Here is a 24696-nt window from a genome sequence, read left to right as displayed (position 1 = left end):
TGTATTTCATTTGGAAACCAAGGTCCTAGAGTCTGGAGGAAGGGTTGAGAAGCTCATAGCCCAAGTTGCTTGAAGTCCAGTGTTAAGACAGTCTGTGATGATTTGGGGTGCAATGTCATCTGCTGGTTTTGGTCCATTGTGTTTTTTGAAAACCAATGTCACTGCACCCGTTTACCAAGAAATTTTGGCGCACTTCATGCTTCCTTCTGCTGACCAGTTTTTTTGAAGATGCTGATTTCATTTTCCAGCGGGATTTGGCACCTGCCCACACTGCCAAAAGTACCAAAAGTTGGTTAAATGACCATGGTGTTGGTGTGCTTGACTGGCCAGAAAACTCACCAGACCTGAACCCCATAGATTTTCTATGGTCAAGAGGAAAATGAGAAACAAGAGACCAAAAAATGCAGATGAGCTGAAGGCCACTGTCAAAGAAACCTGGGCTTCCATACCACCTCAGCAGTGCCACAAACTGATCACCTCCATGCTACGCCGAATTGAGGCAGTAATTAAAGCAAAAGGAGCCCCTACCAAGTATTGAGTACATGTACAGTAAATGAACATACTTTCCAGAAGGCCAACAATTCACTAAAAATGTTTTTTTAATTGGTCTTATGAAGTATTCTAATTTGTTGAGATAATGAATTGGTGGGTTTTTGTTAAATGTGAGCCAAAATCATCACAATTAAAAGAACCAAAGACTTTATTGTCTTTATTTTAATTTATTGAGATGCACCTGTACTTGCTCAGCAGTGGATCCTCCGCAGTGAATGGGTGCCATCAGAATGAGAGTCCAAACAGCTGATAAAAATAACAATAATCCAAATCACAATAATCCATATCATGATGATCAAATAACGTCCTGTGAAGCAAAAAGCCGTGTGTTTATAATAAACAGATCCATCAAGACGTTTTTTATTTCAAATTGTTGCTTCCGACTAAAATCATATATCTATAATATTGCTTTATTCATTTAAAAAGTTGTCGTCTGAATCAGGAGAGAAATAGCCAAAACAGTCCAAAACAGTTCTAAACAAATATGTCGGTGGATTTTGATGTGAGAGGACAACAGGGGATGGACTTTTTCGCTGGAAGAAGCGTTTTTATGGTTTATGGACTTGTATTTTGGCCAGAAGCAATGGTTTAAATTTAAAACACTGTAATGATGGATTTGTTTCTTTACAAACACAACTTTTCACTTCAGAAGACATTAATTGAGGGACTGGAGTCGTGTGGATTACTTGTGAATTGAGATGTTTTTATTAGCTGTTTGGACTCTCATTCTGACGGCACCCATTCACTGCAGATGATCCATTGGTGAGCAAGTGATGTAATGCTACATTTCTCCAAATCTGTTTCAATGAAGAAACAAACTCATCTACATCTTGGATAGTCCGAGGGTGAGTAAATATTAAGCACATTTTCATTTTTGAGTGAACTATTTCTTTAAATTATGTGTGTATGTTTGTGTGACTTACTTTAGGTAATACCAAATTAAAATTCATTGTGAACCTGTAAAAATTATATCTATATTATGTATTTTCCTAAAACACACAATAAAAATGGCTGTCCAAGTAAATCAAGTCAAATTAAAGTTGTTCTTTAATTTTCCAGCTGCAATTAAACCCAGGATCTTTGAACCCCGAATTTTTGACAGTAAGTCTTTAACTTTTACCTATAAGTAATTACGTAGAATGAAATATTGATGTTTTTCACCTCAGTATGTTACCACATTGAATTTTGGGGTTGTTAGTTGGGTAGTTTTGTGTAAATTGAATATAATGCTGGCTCATGTAATGTCCATCAGAGGAGGCCACAGGCTTTGGGCCCATATTTGAGGAAGAGCCATTGGACACAGTGTATGCAGAGGATTCACCGGAGAACAAAATCTCCATGAACTGCAGAGCGCGGGCCAACCCTCCGGCCATTATCAAGTAATTTTTTCCGCTTCTGATCCTGTGCATTGTTTGTCATTACCTCTGTCTGTACTGGGAATTGCAGGGAGGTGTTTACCAAATTGTTTGCACTTGCAATGAGAAAATCAGAAGGTCATTAATAAAAGGCTGTATTTCACAGATGGTGGTTAAACAACTGGGAAATTAAACTGATGGAACAACCTGATGAGCACTTTAGCCTGGTGGGAGGAAACCTGGTCATCACCAACCCAGACAAGAGCAAGCATGCTGGGAAATATGTGTGTGTGGCTAAGAACGTGTACGGCACTGTCATCAGCAAAGAGGCCACTGTCAAATTTGGATGTATGTGACAGATACAGTAGGACTTATATTTGTAAAGACTATAAATTGTTTCCAGATATCTGTTTTGTCATATTGTGTCCTCAGTTTTTTTCTCTCTTTCTTTTTCGGACTGTAGACCTAAACCAGTTCCCTACAGATGAGAGAGAGCCGGTGCATGTTAAGGAGGGACAAGGAGCGGTACTGCTGTGTTCTCCTCCCTCTCGCTATCCAAGTAAGAAGTGATCACCTCACATACAGTTTAACGAAGTGATACTAATGCTTAAGTGTTTTGTTTTAAAATCTCTGATTAGCAGTGCCATAGTATATACATACAACCTTTTTGTGGCACCTTGATAAAAAGCAGGGGAAAAAAACGTTTGTGATTCTATATAATATGCTGGTCTCAGCACTGAAAAAATTTTTCAGAGAAAAAAGATTTACTTAATGAATTTAAATAATTTAAAATAATATAGCTTTGTGACATAATATTCAATAAAGTGAGTAAATCTAAATAAAAATGTTCAGTTTCTAGAGTAACTTTTTCCTAAAAATCTGATTCAATGCCACTTAAAAATTAACCTAGTAAAAGATATAATAATAATAATGACATTAGCACAATATTTAATAACAAATAATATTTGAAATAGAATTATTGTTAACACTTTAAAATAAGGTTCTATTTGTTAACATTACTTAACTATATTAGTTAACATGAAATAACAAGCAAAAATTAACAAACGCATTTATTAATCTTCATGTTCATTTTAGCATTTACCGATACATTATAAAAATCAAACGTTGTATCTGTTAATATAATTTAATGAACCTGAGCTAACATGAACTAACAATGAACAGTTGTATTTTTATTAACTAATGTAAATAAAGATTAATAAATACTGTAACACATGTATTTTCCATTGTTATACAGTCTAATGTTAGTCAATGCATCAACCAGTGTTAACTAATTAAACTTTATTGTAGAGTGTTATCAAGTTATTTTAACAATACATACAAATACAACACTCTCAGAAAAAAAGGTACAAAAAGTTGTCACTTTTCAAAAGGTGCTAAGATGTACTATTTGGGTACTAAATTGCACACTTTAGGGTTAAATAAGGTCCAAAGGTGAATGTTTTGAAAGGGTACTGTCCCAGTGACAGCTTTTGTACCTTTTTTTTTTCAGAGTGCATGATAACCAACAATCATAGAGGTACATAGTAAAAGAAAGTGCTTTAATCAAAAAGATCCACTTTCCTTCCAGCAACCGAAATCTGATTTCTGTCAATTGTTTTTGTCTCTCAGGTGAGGTGATGTTCCGCTGGATCTACAACGACTTCCCCAACTTCATCATACCAGACCAGAGGCGTTTCGTGTCACAGACCACTGGCAATCTGTACATCGCTAAAGTCGAGGCATCTGATGTTGGGAATTATTCTTGTTTCGTGTCAAGCCCCACCATCGGCAAGAGTGTTTTCAGCATGCCGATTTCTCTGATTCCACAAGTAGAGAGTGAGCGCTATAAAATTACCCACAATGCCAAGAGTTTTGCTCATAATTGCCTTACTGAGACCACTGTTGTTTTTAAAGGTCAATTAATGACCTACCTTTTCATCTCTGCCCTTTGCACAGAGGAGGTGAAGCGGTATCCCGCTGATATCCGTGTGAAATTTCCCAAGACTTATGCTTTGGTGCATCAGAACATCACTCTGGAGTGCTTTGCCCTTGGAAAGTGAGTCAACAAATGCAGATGCTGTCCATATAGTCTGCATGGTACTGATGCCATGGTACTTCAAAATACAATGGTACTGAAGGAATACACTATTCATTTACTATGGTCTTAACAGGCTATCCTGAAGTATTTCAAAGAATATGAGGGTATAATCATGGTACATGTCCAATAAACATAGAAATACAACCATACTTTTTGTGTTAGTGAATCATAGTCATTCACACAATAGTATTAGATTTGTTCTTCACTCATTTTTGGTTGTTTTTAACCATATAAACTCAATTTTACCTTTCAGTCCGCTCCCACACATCCGCTGGAGGAAATTAGATGCTGATCTCCCACCCAGCTATGAGGTCAGCATGAATGGAGCTTTACTGCACCTGATTAACGTTCAGTACGAGGATGAAGGGAGCTACGAGTGTGAGACGCTCAACGTTAAAGGGATGGACTGGTATCGACAGTGGCTCTATGTGGAAGGTAAAACAAACTCTAAAAACAAAAAGTTTAAAAGACAGACGCTCTGGTTTAGTTCTGTTTATATACGGCTTATAATAATAAAAATAATAAAACATATTATATTATAATTTGTGATTGGTAAGATTTTTAGTTTTTTTGAAAGAAATCTCTTATATGCTCACCTAGGCTGCATTTATTTGATATAAAATACAATAAAAACACTAATATTGTGAAATATTACAATTTAAAATTTGTATTAATATATTTTATTCTTGATGGTAAAGCTGAATTTTCAGCAGCCATTACTCAATTTTTTTAGTGTCCCATGATCCATCAGAAATTATTCTAATATGCTGATTTGGTGCTAAACAACATTTCTTCTTATTATTATTAATGTTGAAAACAGTTGAGCTGCTTTATTAATTTTTTTGGAAACTGTGATCCATTTTTTTAAGATTCTTTGATGAATTGAAAGTTCAAAGAACAGTATTTATTTGATCTTTTGTAACATTATAGATATCTTTCATGTCACTTTTGATTAATTTAATGCATCCTTGCTGAATAAAACTATAATTTTCTTAAAAAAAAAATGCTGCGTCCAAAATCAAATACTTCCCTACTATATAGTATGCAAAAAATTGTACACTAAAATAGTACGCCTAATTCATAGTATTAAAAAAAAACAAAAAAAAAAACAGTAGGAAAAAAGTACCCAGATGAACTACCTGAAATTCTGCATTGCACATACGATGGATACTTTACTATCCCATGAGGCCACAGGAGAGGATTTTTTTAATGCCAGTGAAGTGGCACAACTGACACTGGTAGGTCACGTGACAGTAACAACATGGCGGATGTAGTACATCCAAATTTCATTCCTACAACCCATGGTCATCCTACAGTATATAGAACATACTTAACAGTCACAGTGTAAGTTTAAATGCAAATGTAGTACCAACTCAAGACTGTGTGCATGTGATTGTCTCCTCAGGTGCTCCAGAGTGGGCTGAGCACATCAATGACACAGAGAAAGATGTTGGTAGCGAACTCACTCTCAGGTGTGTTGCCGTGGGGAAGCCTTTACCGTGGATACGCTGGCTGAAGGATGGCTATTCGGTTAATACACTGTTTTATTTGTTAAGGAAGACCCATATGAGAACCTCAGATTGTTTTAAATCAAGTAATCATGTGTGTTCTGTTGCATTTTTCCTCTTTTTTTAGTACGGCAAAGGGGAGCTGAAGTTCTCCAGTCTCACATTTGAGGATTCGGGCATGTATCAGTGTATTGCTGAGAATGAATGGGGGACCATCTATGCCAGCGCGGAGCTTCGGGTTGTCTGTGAGCTTTTAAATACTTCTTTACGCTTGTAAAGTATAGCTTACATAGAAAAAAAGAGCTGCTCTTTTCTAGAAGTGTCTTCAAAAAGGTACATAATTATTGCTGAAGGTTGAGTGTCTTCAATGGTCTCTTCACAGCCTGTGCACCAACATTCATTTATAATCCAGTGAAGAAGATTTTGCTCGGGGCTGAAAACGGACGTGTGGTTATAGAGTGCAAACCCCGCGCTGCTCCTAAACCCAAGTTCATCTGGAAACGAGGCTCAGAGCTGCTGGCCAACTCTTCAAGGTTAGTCAGTCGATCTTAAACGCATGCATTTACTTACAGGTAAATCATAATGTTGTGGCAGAGATAGAAGCTTAGTTACAGTTATCTTCATCCTCTTCTCTCTTTATCCTTATTTTTCAGGATGTTAATTTGGGATGATGGAAGTCTGGAGATTCTGAACGTGTCAAAAAGTGACGAGGGCTCGTACACATGCTATGCTGAGAATGACCGTGGCAAATCCAACAGCACAGGGACTCTCACTATCACCGGTCAGACAAAATTCTAGTTTCCTCACCTATACTGATTGTCCGTTTAATTTAATTTAATTTAATTTTAATTTAATTTAATTTAATTTAATTTAATTTAATTTAATTTAATTTAATTTAATTTAATTTAATTTAATTTAATTTAATTTAATTTAATTTAATTTAATTTAATTTAATTTAATTTAATTTAATAATTTAATTTAATTTAAATTTAGACAATAACAACTTGATTTTATTTTATTTAAAATTATTTATACCAGTTCAGACAATACCACCTTTGTATTATTTTATTTTATTTTATTTTAGACAATAACAACTTTATTTTATTTTATTTAAAATTATTTATACCATTTCAGGCAATACCACCTTTGTATTATTTTATTTTATTTTATTTATACCAGTTTAGACAATAGCAAATTTTTTATTTTATTAATGTATAATAATTATTAGAAATATGTCCACTGAAGTGTTGTTATTTATTTTTATTTTACCATAATTGATTAATTAATTAAAACTAAAATTAATTGACATTATCTTGTAAATAAAATTATTAATGAACTGAATAGTGCATATGGGTAGTTTCAACATTATTTTTTACTTTTTTGTAATCAACATAACGAGGTTAAAATTGATCTGAATTTATGTGTGTATGTGTGTTTATCATAGGTTTTGTAACTGGTCTTTTTCATTTTTATAAATAGTTAATATGAGGTAATATGAGGTGTATGCATTTGTGTCCGTTTCATTTTCTCAGAGGCCACCAAAATCATAGTGGCTCCATCAGACACTGAGGCGGTTGTAGGTGACACTACAATTCTCCAGTGCTCTGCATCATATGATCCCAGCCTGGACATCACCTTTATCTGGACTGTTGATTCCTACGTCATCAACTTCTACACAGACTTTGAACACTACGAGCTGCTCAATGTGAGTAGAGACAGGAATCTCAGGCATTCTGTTCTCAGGAAGACAACTAATTTCACTGTTTGTGTGTGTGTTGTTGCAGGGTCACGAGAACAGCGGAGACCTGCTGATCAAGAACATTCAGGTGAGGCACGCAGGACACTATTCCTGCACAGCTCAGAGCATAGTGGACAATGCCACCGCAGAAGCTGATGTTTTTGTCAAAGGTTGGTGTCCTAGCTTATTAACATAATGCCTCTGATATGTGCATATGATCAAAAAACTTGTACATAACTGTATTAAAAACAATGCAGTGATGTTTAGTTTGTTCAACAACTAACCACTCGTATTGTTTCACTGCATAAATCAAATAGACTTGACGCAAATATAACCATCATGACATTGCCGACTGTTTTCGCTTCAGGTCTGCCTGGTCCTCCAGGTGGCGTCCGTGTGGAAGAGATTGGAGACACGACAGTAAAACTACGATGGAGTCTGGGATCAGACCACAGTAGTCCTCTTATCCAACATGTTGTCCAAACACGAGACTTTTACGCCCTGGATCCTGAGGACTGGAAAACCGCATCCACCTGTGAGTCTAATAGAGGGAGACAAAACATATTTTTTCTTAAAAAACTGGTCTGAAAAATAATAATGAATGTTTTTTGTACAAATGTTTGTTGTATTTTAGAATAGAATTCATTTAACTTGATTGGACTTTTTTTGTCACATTTAGGAATAAGATCTTGTGAAGAACTTAATATATTCTTCAATCTTAGTGTTTAGTTAGTATTTTGCTCTTGTGATCATGTTCTGCAAACTTAAAGGGATAGTCCACCCAAAAATGAAAATTTTGACATCATTTATTCACCCTCAAGTTGTCCCAAATCTGTATGAGTTTTTTTCTTTTGCTGAACACAAAAAAAGATATTTTGAAGAATGTTGATAACCAAACAGCTGCCGGTAGCCATTGACTTCCACAGAATGGGAAAAAAATCATATGGAAGTCAATGGCTCCCGACAACTGTTTGGTTACCCAGGATTTTCATTTTTTTATGAAGTGAATTTTTAAGAGAACAAATATTGTTTTCCCAGCTCCTGTGTTTTTGGACGGATCTACAGAGTCAGCCACCATAGTTGACCTTTACCCCTGGATGCAATATGAATTCCGTGTGCATGCCATCAATGAATTTGGAGCTGGGGAAAACAGCCGTCCGTCCATCAAAATCAAGACATGGGACGCCAGTGAGTTTATTTAGAAAAGCACAGCTTTCAGTGTTTAATATTTATATTTAATTAATTACATTTCAAATAAATTAATAAAATAGATATTCAGTTATTACAAAAACATATTTAATTTATATGAATAAAAATCATAATGCTTCTAAAAAACATTTTGTATATAATGAATGTATATGTGTATATAAAACTATATAGCACATATATTCTCACCCAGTGTTTCTCGTGTCGCAGGGCCTACAGTAGCTCCTTCTGACGTACTGGGGCAAGTTGGAATAAGCGGAGAGCTCATCGTGACCTGGAGTGTATGTGATGTTCATATGCTACTGTATTTATGCTATATTTGTTGAGAAGAGGTCAGTGGCAAATTTGTGATGTCTTTCATGTCCTTAATTTCATTGCAGCCTGTAAAGCCTCAGTTCTTCTTTGGTAAAAAATTTGGCTACGTCGTGGCGTTTAAGCAGCATGAGGATTATGAATGGAAATGGGCGACTGTGGAGGATCCCGAGACTAGACGCTACGTCTACAAAGAGAGCATGACCCCAGACACTGAGATACAGGTCAAAGTGAACACCTACAATAACAAAGGAGAAGGACCCTCAAGTCTTATATCAGTGGTCTACTCACCAAGGCTAGGTGAGATGTATTTCTATTTATTTATTGTAATTTTTTGAGTAAAGAGAGATTATTTTATTTACTGGAACATTATCTTTAAATACTGGAACATTATTTTACTCTTATTTTATTTTATTTATGAGTCTTTTCTATTTTATTTTATTTTTTATTACTGGAACCTTATATTAATACCCTTATTTTAATTTATAATAATTTTTGTTATAAATATTATAATACAATAATAATAAAAAAATATATATAAATACATAAAATAATAAAAATATATTATAATTTTTTATAATTTTATTTTTTATTATAATTTTATTTTATTTCATTACTAAGACCTTATTTTATTGTCATTGTTTTAATTCATCCTTTATTTTATTAATGTGTTTTATTAATACATTTTTTTTTTGCTCTTAATTGAGATTTAGACACATGCATTTTTTTTGACACATGTATTATCTCTCCTAGCACCGACTGAAGCTCCATTAGATGTCTACGCCCGCCAGGTCACCGCTACAGAAGCTTTGGTCTGGTGGTTACCGGTCTACCAGGCACCGCCAAACTGGGTCGACGGATACCAGGTGAGTCCTAAGTGGAATAGTAAGGGATAATAATGAATTTTGATCCTCATGTCTCTTCATTTGGTGTCCAGATTCGTTACTGGAGGAAGTACGATGATAATGAGGCTGCTGCCTCTCGAGTCCTTGTGCATAGAACAATTAACCAAACACGCCTGGAGAACATGCGGCCTGACTCCCACTACCTCATAGAGGTACGAGCGTTCAACGGAGCTGGGCTCGGGCCACCCAGCGAGCATTGTGAAATGTTCACCAGGAGACCACGTAAGAGATTTGCACTTCTCTAGATCACTTGCCCAGATTATGGGTTTATACAGACCTTGCATTTGAAATGAGAGGCTTGAGGGACCTTAAACGTACTGATAATATATGTGTATTATCTTTCCAGCCCCAAGTCGCCATTTGAGAGTCTACAAATATGTCAGCTTTAATCGCAAATGGCTCTATCTATATTGGGATCACATCTATAACTACTGGAATGAGTCATATGTGGAGGGATACAAGGTGAGTCAGTTATATTTTACTTAGTGTTCTGTTGACAAAAGACTTGAGAGACACATTCATTAATGTCTTGTTAATCTTAATGTTTATTTTATTTATGATTTTTTTAAATATCCTTATTTAAATTGTATTTCTGGAACCTTTTTAATGCCTTTATTTTAATTAATCTTTTATACTATATTTTATTTTATTATTTATGCTATTTTATTTAATATTATTTGATTACTATTTTATTTTATTTTAATATCCTTATTTAAATTGATCATTTATACTATTTATACTTATAATGTCTTTAATTCATTCTTTATTTAGTTATTTACTTTTTTGAGTGTGTATTGATGCTTTGGAAATATTGCATGTATAACCATTTGTATTTTTCTTTCAGATTTTGTTCAGGAGGGAAGGAGAGCGTTATGGGAAGCTTTACACCACGGGCAGACACTACATCGACTTTCCCATGCCAGAGACAGACGATTACGTCATAGAGGTCCGAGCCCGATGTGAGGGAGGTGATGGACCCATATCACAGATCAGAGTGCAAGGTGAATACTGTCTTTTACTAATCAGTAAGGATTTCATTTTTTATCCACCTCATTCATCATTGTCCTACCCTAATCATGTTGATGGTAATGACAAAATGATATCTGAAGTTCTGCATAATTTAAAGTATATATTCACTAAAGGAATTGAAATACCTTTCACATAGTTCTAGATGCATAGATGCAGTTCCACAAATGTAACCGATGTTCATTTAATTTAATTTAATTTAATTTAATTTAATTTAATTTAATTTAATTTAATTTAATTTAATTTAATTTAATTTAATTTAATTTAATTTAATTTAATTTAATTTAATTTAATTTAATTTAATTTAATTTAATTTAATTTAATTTAATTTAATTTAATTTAATTTAATTTAATTTAATTTAATTTAATTTAATTTAATTTAATTTAATTTAATTTAATTTAATTTAATTTAATTTAATTTAATTTAATTTAATTTAATTTAATTTAATTTAATTTAATTTAATTTAATTTAATTTAATTTAATTTAATTTAATTTAATTTAATTTAATTTAATTTAATTTAATTTAATTTAATTTAATTTAATTTAATTTAATTTAATTTAATAATTTAATTTAATTTAAATTTAGACAATAACAACTTGATTTTATTTTATTTAAAATTATTTATACCAGTTCAGACAATACCACCTTTGTATTATTTTATTTTATTTTATTTATACCAGTTTAGACAATAGCAAATTTTTTATTTTATTAATGTATAATAATTATTAGAAATATGTCCACTGAAGTGTTGTTATTTATTTTTATTTTACCATAATTGATTAATTAATTAAAACTAAAATTAATTGACATTATCTTGTAAATAAAATTATTAATGAACTGAATAGTGCATATGGGTAGTTTCAACATTATTTTTTACTTTTTTGTAATCAACATAACGAGGTTAAAATTGATCTGAATTTATGTGTGTATGTGTGTTTATCATAGGTTTTGTAACTGGTCTTTTTCATTTTTATAAATAGTTAATATGAGGTAATATGAGGTGTATGCATTTGTGTCCGTTTCATTTTCTCAGAGGCCACCAAAATCATAGTGGCTCCATCAGACACTGAGGCGGTTGTAGGTGACACTACAATTCTCCAGTGCTCTGCATCATATGATCCCAGCCTGGACATCACCTTTATCTGGACTGTTGATTCCTACGTCATCAACTTCTACACAGACTTTGAACACTACGAGCTGCTCAATGTGAGTAGAGACAGGAATCTCAGGCATTCTGTTCTCAGGAAGACAACTAATTTCACTGTTTGTGTGTGTGTTGTTGCAGGGTCACGAGAACAGCGGAGACCTGCTGATCAAGAACATTCAGGTGAGGCACGCAGGACACTATTCCTGCACAGCTCAGAGCATAGTGGACAATGCCACCGCAGAAGCTGATGTTTTTGTCAAAGGTTGGTGTCCTAGCTTATTAACATAATGCCTCTGATATGTGCATATGATCAAAAAACTTGTACATAACTGTATTAAAAACAATGCAGTGATGTTTAGTTTGTTCAACAACTAACCACTCGTATTGTTTCACTGCATAAATCAAATAGACTTGACGCAAATATAACCATCATGACATTGCCGACTGTTTTCGCTTCAGGTCTGCCTGGTCCTCCAGGTGGCGTCCGTGTGGAAGAGATTGGAGACACGACAGTAAAACTACGATGGAGTCTGGGATCAGACCACAGTAGTCCTCTTATCCAACATGTTGTCCAAACACGAGACTTTTACGCCCTGGATCCTGAGGACTGGAAAACCGCATCCACCTGTGAGTCTAATAGAGGGAGACAAAACATATTTTTTCTTAAAAAACTGGTCTGAAAAATAATAATGAATGTTTTTTGTACAAATGTTTGTTGTATTTTAGAATAGAATTCATTTAACTTGATTGGACTTTTTTTGTCACATTTAGGAATAAGATCTTGTGAAGAACTTAATATATTCTTCAATCTTAGTGTTTAGTTAGTATTTTGCTCTTGTGATCATGTTCTGCAAACTTAAAGGGATAGTCCACCCAAAAATGAAAATTTTGACATCATTTATTCACCCTCAAGTTGTCCCAAATCTGTATGAGTTTTTTTCTTTTGCTGAACACAAAAAAAGATATTTTGAAGAATGTTGATAACCAAACAGCTGCCGGTAGCCATTGACTTCCACAGAATGGGAAAAAAATCATATGGAAGTCAATGGCTCCCGACAACTGTTTGGTTACCCAGGATTTTCATTTTTTTATGAAGTGAATTTTTAAGAGAACAAATATTGTTTTCCCAGCTCCTGTGTTTTTGGACGGATCTACAGAGTCAGCCACCATAGTTGACCTTTACCCCTGGATGCAATATGAATTCCGTGTGCATGCCATCAATGAATTTGGAGCTGGGGAAAACAGCCGTCCGTCCATCAAAATCAAGACATGGGACGCCAGTGAGTTTATTTAGAAAAGCACAGCTTTCAGTGTTTAATATTTATATTTAATTAATTACATTTCAAATAAATTAATAAAATAGATATTCAGTTATTACAAAAACATATTTAATTTATATGAATAAAAATCATAATGCTTCTAAAAAACATTTTGTATATAATGAATGTATATGTGTATATAAAACTATATAGCACATATATTCTCACCCAGTGTTTCTCGTGTCGCAGGGCCTACAGTAGCTCCTTCTGACGTACTGGGGCAAGTTGGAATAAGCGGAGAGCTCATCGTGACCTGGAGTGTATGTGATGTTCATATGCTACTGTATTTATGCTATATTTGTTGAGAAGAGGTCAGTGGCAAATTTGTGATGTCTTTCATGTCCTTAATTTCATTGCAGCCTGTAAAGCCTCAGTTCTTCTTTGGTAAAAAATTTGGCTACGTCGTGGCGTTTAAGCAGCATGAGGATTATGAATGGAAATGGGCGACTGTGGAGGATCCCGAGACTAGACGCTACGTCTACAAAGAGAGCATGACCCCAGACACTGAGATACAGGTCAAAGTGAACACCTACAATAACAAAGGAGAAGGACCCTCAAGTCTTATATCAGTGGTCTACTCACCAAGGCTAGGTGAGATGTATTTCTATTTATTTATTGTAATTTTTTGAGTAAAGAGAGATTATTTTATTTACTGGAACATTATCTTTAAATACTGGAACATTATTTTACTCTTATTTTATTTTATTTATGAGTCTTTTCTATTTTATTTTATTTTTTATTACTGGAACCTTATATTAATACCCTTATTTTAATTTATAATAATTTTTGTTATAAATATTATAATACAATAATAATAAAAAAATATATATAAATACATAAAATAATAAAAATATATTATAATTTTTTATAATTTTATTTTTTATTATAATTTTATTTTATTTCATTACTAAGACCTTATTTTATTGTCATTGTTTTAATTCATCCTTTATTTTATTAATGTGTTTTATTAATACATTTTTTTTTTGCTCTTAATTGAGATTTAGACACATGCATTTTTTTTGACACATGTATTATCTCTCCTAGCACCGACTGAAGCTCCATTAGATGTCTACGCCCGCCAGGTCACCGCTACAGAAGCTTTGGTCTGGTGGTTACCGGTCTACCAGGCACCGCCAAACTGGGTCGACGGATACCAGGTGAGTCCTAAGTGGAATAGTAAGGGATAATAATGAATTTTGATCCTCATGTCTCTTCATTTGGTGTCCAGATTCGTTACTGGAGGAAGTACGATGATAATGAGGCTGCTGCCTCTCGAGTCCTTGTGCATAGAACAATTAACCAAACACGCCTGGAGAACATGCGGCCTGACTCCCACTACCTCATAGAGGTACGAGCGTTCAACGGAGCTGGGCTCGGGCCACCCAGCGAGCATTGTGAAATGTTCACCAGGAGACCACGTAAGAGATTTGCACTTCTCTAGATCACTTGCCCAGATTATGGGTTTATACAGACCTTGCATTTGAAATGAGAGGCTTGAGGGACCTTAAACGTACTGATAATATATGTGTATTATCTTTCCAGCCCCAAGTCGCCATTTGAGAGTCTACAAATATGTCAGCTTTAATCGCAAATGGCTCTATCTATATTGGGATCACATCTATAACTACTGGAATGAGTCATATGTGGAGGGATACAAGGTGAGTCAGTTATATTTTACTTAGTGTTCTGTTGACAAAAGACTTGAGAGACACATTCATTAATGTCTTGTTAATCTTAATGTTTATTTTATTTATGATTTTTTTAAATATCCTTATTTAAATTGTATTTCTGGAACCTTTTTAATGCCTTTATTTTAATTAATCTTTTATACTATATTTTATTTTATTATTTATGCTATTTTATTTAATATTATTTGATTACTATTTTATTTTATTTTAATATCCTTATTTAAATTGATCATTTATACTATTTATACTTATAATGTCTTTAATTCATTCTTTATTTAGTTATTTACTTTTTTGAGTGTGTATTGATGCTTTGGAAATATTGCATGTATAACCATTTGTATTTTTCTTTCAGATTTTGTTCAGGAGGGAAGGAGAGCGTTATGGGAAGCTTTACACCACGGGCAGACACTACATCGACTTTCCCATGCCAGAGACAGACGATTACGTCATAGAGGTCCGAGCCCGATGTGAGGGAGGTGATGGACCCATATCACAGATCAGAGTGCAAGGTGAATACTGTCTTTTACTAATCAGTAAGGATTTCATTTTTTATCCACCTCATTCATCATTGTCCTACCCTAATCATGTTGATGGTAATGACAAAATGATATCTGAAGTTCTGCATAATTTAAAGTATATATTCACTAAAGGAATTGAAATACCTTTCACATAGTTCTAGATGCATAGATGCAGTTCCACAAATGTAACCGATGTTCATGCTGATCTTTCTTACCACTGTTTTGTATTATGTTCAGGTAAAGCCGCTTTGGGTGCTGAATCTCTCAGCGTCGCCTCTGTCTTGCTGCTGGCACTGAGCTGGATGAATTTAGGCCTGTAGGCAAAAACAACTGTCAACACTTTGGCGGAATTCACTTTTAAGAAACAATCTTAATATAGTTTGAGTGCATTTCCTTAAAGGGTGGTTTTCATGGTGCAGATGATGTTTGTTTAGGAGTGTAGAATATAAAGAATTTGTTTGAATTTACCCTCTTGGTTTGCCTTACAAACTACCCACAATCAACTAATGAAACAGTATTGTAAAATAAATGTGGTAGCAGGGTATGGTGAATTGTTTGATGACTTCCCAGTCACTTATTCAGAAATAAGACATGCCATATTTATTTATTTATCATAGAACATGCTTTGCTAGTCATTTTTTTTTACGTCAACAGCTGCTCTACTGTACATTATCGCTCACATGTTTGAACCTCAGTGTTTGTTTATACACTTGCTTGTCCACATATTTAATTTCCATTTGACAATGTTTACAAATTTTTGTCACTGTGTTTGATTTTAAAATTTCTTTCTATAATTTCTATATTCCTAGTATTTTGCTACAAGTTTACATTGATATTTTCATTTGTATATCAATAAACATTGAAAACATCTCCAAACAAAGTGCTTCTCTTTTGTCTTCCAATACTAAGTTTTTCATGTCAGAAAGATTGAAACTACCAGTTACAGTATATTTGAAATCCTGCCTTTAAAGTTTCTACTATCTAAAATCAAATAATGTTTGAATTAGGTTTATATACTTACAAAAATATTATATTCACCTTGGAACATGGTACACTCTGGCTTTTACAGATTATTTTGTACCATAAAATTGAACTAGCATGAAAAGTCTAGTTTTAAACACATCAAATGTTATTTGTTTATAAGTTTATAAGCTAAGTTTATTTAAAAAGCGCCAACCAATTTCAGTTTAGGTTAAATTTGTAAATTTATGTAAATGGCCTACAACCGACGTCTGATGCGTCAAGCACATAAACTCACATCCTTGTGGTAGTTGTAGTCCGTATTTAGCAACTTGTTAGCAAAGAAGGTCTTAAGAATTCACGTTTGGGGAATGAATGCGTGTAATTTATTTTGTACAGAAACATTCATCTCTTGACTTATATTATAAATTATTATTTTATAATATTATTAATTATTTTAATGAACGTCCTCTAGTGGCCACCAGTGGTTAAATGGGCTGTTGGAGGACGCCAAGCACAGCGTGGTGCTCGTGCGTTAGCCTACTTGCCTCCTCTTTTCAGATAAATGTGTTTAAACTGGACAAACAATCACACCTGTTAAGTCTATAAAAACTCAACGTTGGACGAGAAATGAGTGAGTTTCCCCCCCATCACATTCTTTTTGAAAAAGGTTTACACCTGCTAATTGTTGAAACAACATCCAAATTGCTGCCATCCAGTAGATGTCAGCATAACGTTAACTGAAGAACAATAGCAGAACAATGAATCCTATTCAGTTACTATTTCATGTACTGTAGGTATTTTATTCACTTTATTCATAGTATGCACTTTCATGAATACCTTTTAAGGTAATATCATATTTGGAATTATATAATATGCTTATACATAGTATAGTACATAGAAATAATTGTGCAGATGCACTTAAAATTGGGTCATATTTTGCCTGAAATTGTGGAGATGATTGTAATATACTTTGTAAATGCATTATATAATAGTGTCTATCTGCATTACAGAGTTTCATTAATGTTTGTGTGAATACAAGCTTGTATGTGCACTGTAAACACTTCATGGTACATAATACACATCTTCCCTCGTTCCTCATTGGCTGATGCATATATTTGACTCAGTGGTTGTGGATGAGAAACCACTAATTAACATTATCATTAGGGCTCTTAATGAAGCAGCACTGGCAGTGACATATAGACCACAGATTTGCACAACTCCTGTAAGGTGTGATGGATACTGTGTGTTTAATCCTGTCTTCTCATTCAGAGGTTTTGTCCTTGCAAGTTGTTGTGTTTGTGGAGGCATGTTTTGAATATAATGGCTATGTGTAATGTAGTGTTTATGCAATACCAGATAGCTGGTGTAGTGTAGGTTTAGTGGGTGTTTATTATGAATTGTTTGTTTTCAGAGAGAAAAATGACAAATGAGATCTCTTTATATCTCAGATGTTCTCCTAGACAGCACTGAGAATAAACTGAGACTTTCGATTTTTTTTTTTATCCTTTGATCAAAAGACCCCTGTGATCTAACGTGTGAGTTTCAGATGAGATCTCTAAAATTTCTCAAACTGGTTTGCCATGATTCCAGAGTCATTGATCTTAATATGAACTCAAAAATGTTTTTCTTCTTGTCTCCACATCTCAGAATATACATTTATGCATTTAACAGATGCTTTTATCCTAGAAGGAATAGAGGAAATAGTTCATCCAAAAATGAAAATTTGCTGAAAATTTACTCTCCATCAGGCCATCCAAGATATTAAAGTGTTTGTTTCTTCATCTGAACAGATTTAGAGAAATTTTACAGTACAACCTACTCACCAATGCATCCTCTGCAGTGAATGGGTGCCGTCAGAATGAGAGTTCAAACAGCTGATTAAAACATCACAATAACATAAAGATAAAAGCTGTGTGTTTGTAATCAACAAATTTATCATTAAGACATTTTAGCTTTAAACCGTTGCTTCTGGCAAAAATATGAGTCCTCTATCCAAAATATTGCTTGCTCCAGTGATAAAGTCATCTTTTTAAATCAGGAGAGAAATATGCACACATTTTGATGTGAGAGGACAACAGTGGAAGGACTGTTTTGGCTAGAAGTGATGGTTTAAAGTTAAAATGCCTTCATTCTGCAAATTTTCATTTTGGGGTGAACTATTCCTTTAAAATAGAAAAACACAAGCAATTTGTAATAGTAGCCTAACAGTATTCACAATGTACAGTTATACAGCAATAATAGACAAAATAATACACATTTCTTTCTATCTTCCATTCTTGATTCTGAAGAATTACTTCTGAGAATCCCAGCGCTGCAATTGACCATTAAACACCTCATCTGCATTTTTTTAACGACACTTCAGATGCCTGACCAATAAAGAGTAGTTATAGAGACGTGACTAACCAGGAAGACATGCGACGTAAAGCATGCAATATGTCTGCCTTTTCTCTTCCAGACAGCTCTGTATCCGCCTACAAATGCATTTTATGCAGATCAGTCATGCAGCTGTGCTCCATACATTCAATGTTTCAGAGGCAAGTGCATTGTCTGTTATTTAGTGGTGCCATTGTGGCAGAAAGAGAGAATGGGAACGCTAGCGGATGAGTCTGGCTCTGCTTTTGCTTGGTAGGGAGCATGTAAAACAGGCCGTATTAGCTCTGACAGACGCTCATAAATCACAGTATGTGTGTGGCGGGGCCTGCGGTGCAGTGGCAAGCATTTTCGAGAAGTGGGCCGCTGAATCTCAGGGTTCAGCGGGGTCTCAGTGAGGACATATATACGACATATACAACCCTCCTGGGCCGGTTTGATGCAGATTGTCATTCATAATACACACCAAAGCGTTACGGTGCTTGTCAAACCCCCTGTAGTTTTATTGGTTTGGCAGGGGGTGTCATATATGTGCGTAATTGCTGGTTGTGTGGATGATTTTATTGGATTGTTTGCACAGTAAAGAAGAGCTATGTGGTCCTCTGTGCCTCGAATTCAACATTTCCCATGCTGCTTTGTTTGTTCGTGACATCTTATTTAGGATCTTATTTACTTAACAGCATTTCTCACCCCTAATGCAACAAACCGGCAGATCTGAAAATGAAGCCTTCGGAGAACCAAACGTGTTGTGTAAATTCATTTAACTCGTGACTCTAAGCTCAGCATAGGTGATCGATTGCATTTTACGGCCCACAATAAAAGCATACCTCCTTTAGAGATGATATTGAGGTTTTTAGTGTGCTCGGTCTGCAATTGCTCTTCAAATCTTTCCTCTGGCTTGTCTGCACTTTGCCAGCGTTCACCAGCCCCACCCGCCTGCTGCGAGACCCTTTACCTTCACTGCAAAAATATCAAAACTGTGTTTTGGTGTGAACATTTACTGTCAACTAATTGCTGCAGTGTTCCCTACAGCAGTATTTTACTTTATTAAGAGTCCCTCCAAGACCGAGAAAGACAGACAGGTGAGAGGGGGTGTGCTGTAAACTCAACGCACAGGAAGCATCATCACTTGTCAACAGTGACAGGACGCTAGATAATAATACTGACAATCTGAGAGCAGCTTGTGAGGGAGACAGATTGACAGTGGAGATGTCACGAGTCCAGGCGCACCAGAAGAGCTGAGGTGTGTGTTACAGTTATGCCTGACATTTAGTAGTTTGGGGTCTGGGATGTTCTGGGGTTTATAACAAGTTAAGTTACAATTATGTCAGTTACCACACACTCTTCCCTCCGATAATAAAACAAAAAGCGCTCTGGATGATTTTAAATTATTTATACAAAATATTTCAATTTACTGGTTTTACCAGATTTAAACTGTCATATTAAACCCGCACAGTCACAGACAAGGGCCGTAAGTGATTTTATCACACTAGTTTCATGTTGACATTTATAATTTTGAAGAGTGTACACATCATTATTTTGAAAACAAATAAATAATTTATTAGAAGCAATTTTTTTTATAAATATCACAAAATGTTAATTATACAGTATAATTAGTTATTTATTTATTTAGAGGGGCTGGGTAGTAGCATGTGACATTTTATAACCTGAACTAACCTTCCCATGTCAGGTCAAATTATCTGATATTTTAAAAGACCTTGACACATGGCCATGAGGGTCTTCTCATTATATCTTCATTTTTTTCCTGCTTGTTTTTTTTCTGCATTATTATAAGGACACTTGTATCACTCTCATTTTTGACTTTATGCCCCTCAAAAATACCAAAATAAACTTGAATTCAGAAATGAAAAACATGCTCATTATAGAAGAGGTGTCATTCATGAATTACATTTTTGAATAATAAATCTGGACAAAAATGATTTTAACATTATTTTCTATAACAGATGCTGTCGATCGAGCTTAACTTGTATGAATACGTTTTGTTCTTTGAAAGAACCTTAATGTGTACATGAAAATGGTCTAAATTTCTAAATGCATCTTTCTTATCCATTTCACTCGGCTGTACGTCACAATACAGAAGAAAAGATCTGTCGCTACTTTGCTTCATGGTAACTTTAACCTTCATTGTAATTATCTAGTCTTTGTTTAGCTCAGAATTGCTCAGAAATATGGGAAGACCTTGTCTCACCAAAACACACATGCAGAACACCTGTGAGGTGTGTGTGAGTATCTGTTGTCTTGATTTGAGTGGATGTAATGGATATTGAGTGGGAAATCACCAAACTCATCACCTAATTGAGATGGATGCATTTTTAATGACCAAACAGCCTATCTTGAACCTCATCTGCTGAAGAAGACATTAAAATATGCCCACATAGTGGACTGCACTAATAAGCTGCAAGTGGTGAGATCCTGCAAATCCCATCAGCCCCGTCAAACGATGCTGGGTGTGTCGTGTCTGTAGTGTTCTTTGTTTGAAGATAAGACTCCTAAAGGCAGTATACTGTATATATGAGCATATCTGCCTTTACTGTCAATGAGATCAAGACTTTGATTTGTATTGGTTTCCATTTCATCCACACACACTAGCGCCTAATTAATCATATGGGAAGATGTTCCCCCTCTGAATAAACTGATTGTGCAGGAATTCCTCACATAGGGATGTATAATTAGCTCTAGTCTCAACTTCGCTGTCTGTCTCTTAAAAGCAGACGGTGCGCTCTGAAGACAAAGACTGGCTGGGGTTCGATTAGGAGAATGTGATGTGACTCTGAAGCACATAAATTCAATTAAAACAGAATTGTTTGTCCATTCTGTTACTAATGGTTTAGAGCTTTTACGCCAGTTGCTCGCTCCGTCTGGAGTTGCTTAAATTGGGTTATGTGGTAGATTAGACGATTAGAACCTTACGATTAGCAGTTTTTGCAATTAGGACTTTGTTCCTAATTAACCAGACTTTTCAGATCGAAGGTAAATTAGCATTTTAGACATCACAGGCACTTCGGTCACAGAGGTTGTTTGAAAAGGAAGGAATATAATGTAATTATGCTGTCTTGTACATTTTGGTGCATGTGTCCTTCGCAAATTAGGTGATCCCAGAATGCATTGTGACAGAGATTGTTGAAAATATTTATACATGATGGAAGATGTGAGAGAAAATGCTTATATAACATTGAATTTTGAATTGAAATTGAGTATTTCACCTAATATGGACCCTTTTCACATTTGTGTGGTTCCTGAAGTCGTCATAGTTGGGTAAACTTCTGTAGTGGAAAATGGAAACTATATATATATATATATATATATATATAATTTTTTTTCTCATTTGCCCCAATATCAAAAGAAAAAAGATCCATGATAGCATTTCTATGACTTTCCAAAACAGGAAAAGGATGTGAGATAGATGTCAAATTTGCCATCACTCCCTCAGCCTTTGTATTAGAAACACTCACACAGCAGCGTTAAACAGTTTTCTGTAATTTAATGCCAAGGTAAGAAAACACAAAGTATAGTGCTATAAATGATGAAAAAAAAAAAAACTAAACTAGAAATAAACTAAACTACTAAACTAAATTTGTGATTTTAATAACTATCTGTGAAAACAGTCTGTGAAAAGGGTCCATTAGAGTCAGATGTGTACACTGTAAAAAAAATTTGCTGGTTTATGCTGGTCCTTTGCTTGTTTATGCTGGTCCTTTGCTGGTTTATGCTGGTCCTTTGCTTGTTTATGCTGGTCCTTTGCTGGTTTATGCTGGTCCTTTGCTTGTTTATGCTGGTCCTTTGCTGGTTTATGCTGGTCCTTTGCTTGTTTATGCTGGTCCTTTGCTGGTTTATGCTGGTCCTTTGCTTGTTTATGCTGGTCCTTTGCTGGTTTATGCTGGTCCTTTGCTTGTTTATGCTGGTCCTTTGCTGGTTTATGCTGGTCCTTTGCTTGTTTATGCTGGTCCTTTGCTGGTTTATGCTGGTCCTTTGCTTGTTTATGCTGGTCCTTTGCTGGTTTATGCTGGTCCTTTGCTTGTTTATGCTGGTCCTTTGCTGGTTTATGCTGGTCCTTTGCTTGTTTATGCTGGTCCTTTGCTGGTTTATGCTGGTCCTTTGCTTGTTTATGCTGGTCCTTTGCTGGTTTATGCTGGTCCTTTGCTTGTTTATGCTGGTCCTTTGCTGGTTTATGCTGGTCCTTTGCTTGTTTATGCTGGTCCTTTGCTGGTTTATGCTGGTCCTTTGCTTGTTTATGCTGGTCCTTTGCTGGTTTAAGCTGGTCCTTTGCTGGTTTAAGCTGGTCTTTGCTGGTTTATGCTGGTCCTTTTGCTGGTTCTTTGCCAACACATGACCAGCATAAAACCAGCAAAGGACCAGCTTAAACCAGCATCCCAGCGTCAAAACATACCTAACCAGCGTATGCTGTTTTTTTTTTTCAACAGGGATAGTCAACAATATGAAATGTAACATAGTTTGTTCTAAGTACTCTAAGGCATTTAAAGTTTCTTACAGTAGGATAAAATAATGTATTACTTTTGATCTGATTCATTTTCTAGGCAAAGAAGAAAGGTGTCAGTCAAGCTATGATTGGTTTAATATTCGGAATCTATGCATTATGTACTTTAGTGGGCTCATTGTTACTTGGTAAATATGTAAGTTAATCATTATTTCAGAAGATAAACAACAGCTTTCCATTATGGATTGCACACTATATCAGTGCACTTGACCTCTGTTTCAGATTGTCCAGATAGGAGCCAAGTTTATGATCGTTGCAGGGTTGTTCGTATCGAGCGGATGTACTGTACTCTTCGGGTCAGTAAATCTGTGTTGTTTTGTTGTGTGTTAAACATTTATATGAGTATTTAGCATCTTTTAGGCCATGACTATTAACTTTCAGGTCATTTACATGCTAGATTATGCCTAAATGTTGAAAAAATTACCTTTCTAGTCTGGAAAAATAGAGGAAAACTCATGTAACACTAATTTTTAGTATTTCATCATTAATTATATCATTTCTTCTGCAGATTTCTTGACCAAGTGTCTGATGGGACAGTTTTCGTCGTGCTCTGTTTTATCACACGGTGCATAAATGCAATCGGCTTTTCCGCCGCCGTTACATCGTCTTTTGCAGTTTCAGCAAAAGTTTTCCCCGAGAGCATAGCGACTGTTTTGGTGCGTTGTGGTCAGTGCTTGTTTTTCAGTGCAGTAATGGTGTTACTGTAGTAAAGTGGCAAAGGAAGCACTATTGCACGTCACAAAAGATGTGCTGTTTCTCTATAGATTCAGTTATTCAGTCTGACTGGTTGTTTGGTTTCTCACGGTCAAGGCATACACAATGATGGAACCATTCTTATGGTTTTAATATTTACACAAGTGTGCGAAAATGTTAAATGTGTCTCTACAGTAAAGCTGTAATCAGTGCTATCTTGTTCTCTCAGGGCTTCATGGAGATTTTTACAGGTCTTGGCCTGATATTGGGTCCTCCGTTGGGCGGCTGGCTCTATCAGTCATTTGGATATGAAATCCCATTCGTTTTCACAGGATGTCTTCTGTTTGCGACAGTGCCTCTCAATTTGTGGATTTTACCAAGCTTTGGTTTGTGCAGACTTCATACTGGTTAAATATGACATGTTTTTAATAATTCAATTTAAGACTATTCCATGTAGCATACTCCTGGTTAAGTTGTCACAAGGATGTGATTGCCTTGTGTCTGCTTTTGTTATTGTTTGCCCTCCAGCCATGAAGATAGACGTGTCTGTTTATTTCATTCCAATATAGATGCTGTTCCTTCTTCCCAGAATTCCTTCCTCAGATTGTGTACCAGAATGAAGATCCTTCTCATCTGCTTCGTGGTGTTCTCGTTGAGTTCAGGACTTGGTTTCCTGGATGCAACACTGTCCATATTTGCCATAGAAAAGGTTATGAAGATTTAGAAACTACACTGAAACATGTATATATATATATATATATATATATATATGTAAAAATA

At 35.0% G+C, this 24696-nt stretch overlaps 4 protein-coding genes across 4 annotated transcripts in view; all 4 read left to right on the top strand.

Annotated features, from left to right (window-relative positions):
• The window catches only part of LOC107694265 (neuronal cell adhesion molecule-like), a 65624-nt gene extending 57167 nt beyond the window's left edge, over window positions 1–8457 (top strand). Inside the window, exons 34-35 of the mRNA XM_016493911.1 lie at window positions 5601–5607; window positions 8445–8457. The gene's annotated coding sequence lies outside the window, so the exon portion shown is untranslated. The remainder of the gene's footprint in view (window positions 1–5600; window positions 5608–8444) is intronic.
• Window positions 1560–16133, top strand: LOC107694230 (contactin-1-like). The gene is made up of 32 exons (XM_016493869.1): window positions 1560–1653; window positions 1805–1931; window positions 2074–2255; window positions 2371–2466; window positions 3537–3743; window positions 3864–3963; window positions 4259–4440; window positions 5411–5535; window positions 5641–5758; window positions 5896–6046; window positions 6167–6294; window positions 7046–7218; window positions 7298–7421; window positions 7619–7786; window positions 8290–8439; window positions 8668–8738; window positions 8838–9069; window positions 9523–9635; window positions 9707–9896; window positions 10021–10136; window positions 10519–10675; window positions 11736–11908; window positions 11988–12111; window positions 12309–12476; window positions 12980–13129; window positions 13358–13428; window positions 13528–13759; window positions 14213–14325; window positions 14397–14586; window positions 14711–14826; window positions 15209–15365; window positions 15612–16133. The coding sequence occupies exons 1-32, from the start codon at window positions 1560–1562 to the stop codon at window positions 15692–15694; spliced, it is 4581 nt and encodes a 1526-aa protein (XP_016349355.1). The 3' UTR covers window positions 15695–16133.
• Window positions 16134–16914: 781 nt separating this feature from the next.
• Window positions 16915–24696, top strand: part of LOC107694264 (PDZ domain-containing RING finger protein 4-like) — a 62155-nt gene continuing 54373 nt past the window's right edge. The window contains exon 1 of the mRNA XM_016493910.1: window positions 16915–16968. The gene's annotated coding sequence lies outside the window, so the exon portion shown is untranslated. The remainder of the gene's footprint in view (window positions 16969–24696) is intronic.
• The window catches only part of LOC107694229 (MFS-type transporter SLC18B1-like), a 20833-nt gene continuing 18004 nt past the window's right edge, over window positions 21868–24696 (top strand). Inside the window, exons 1-6 of the mRNA XM_016493868.1 lie at window positions 21868–21876; window positions 23264–23359; window positions 23446–23519; window positions 23732–23879; window positions 24146–24302; window positions 24486–24625. Of these exons, the coding sequence (XP_016349354.1) occupies window positions 21868–21876; window positions 23264–23359; window positions 23446–23519; window positions 23732–23879; window positions 24146–24302; window positions 24486–24625 (624 nt within the window). The remainder of the gene's footprint in view (window positions 21877–23263; window positions 23360–23445; window positions 23520–23731; window positions 23880–24145; window positions 24303–24485; window positions 24626–24696) is intronic.

The sequence above is a fragment of the Sinocyclocheilus anshuiensis genome, unplaced genomic scaffold, assembly GCF_001515605.1.
Source record: "Sinocyclocheilus anshuiensis isolate Anshui unplaced genomic scaffold, SAMN03320099.WGS_v1.1 scaffold1316, whole genome shotgun sequence".
Lineage (NCBI taxonomy): Eukaryota > Metazoa > Chordata > Actinopteri > Cypriniformes > Cyprinidae > Sinocyclocheilus > Sinocyclocheilus anshuiensis.
Note: the sequence above shows the minus strand (reverse complement) of the source record. Positions and strands in the feature narration are given on the sequence as shown.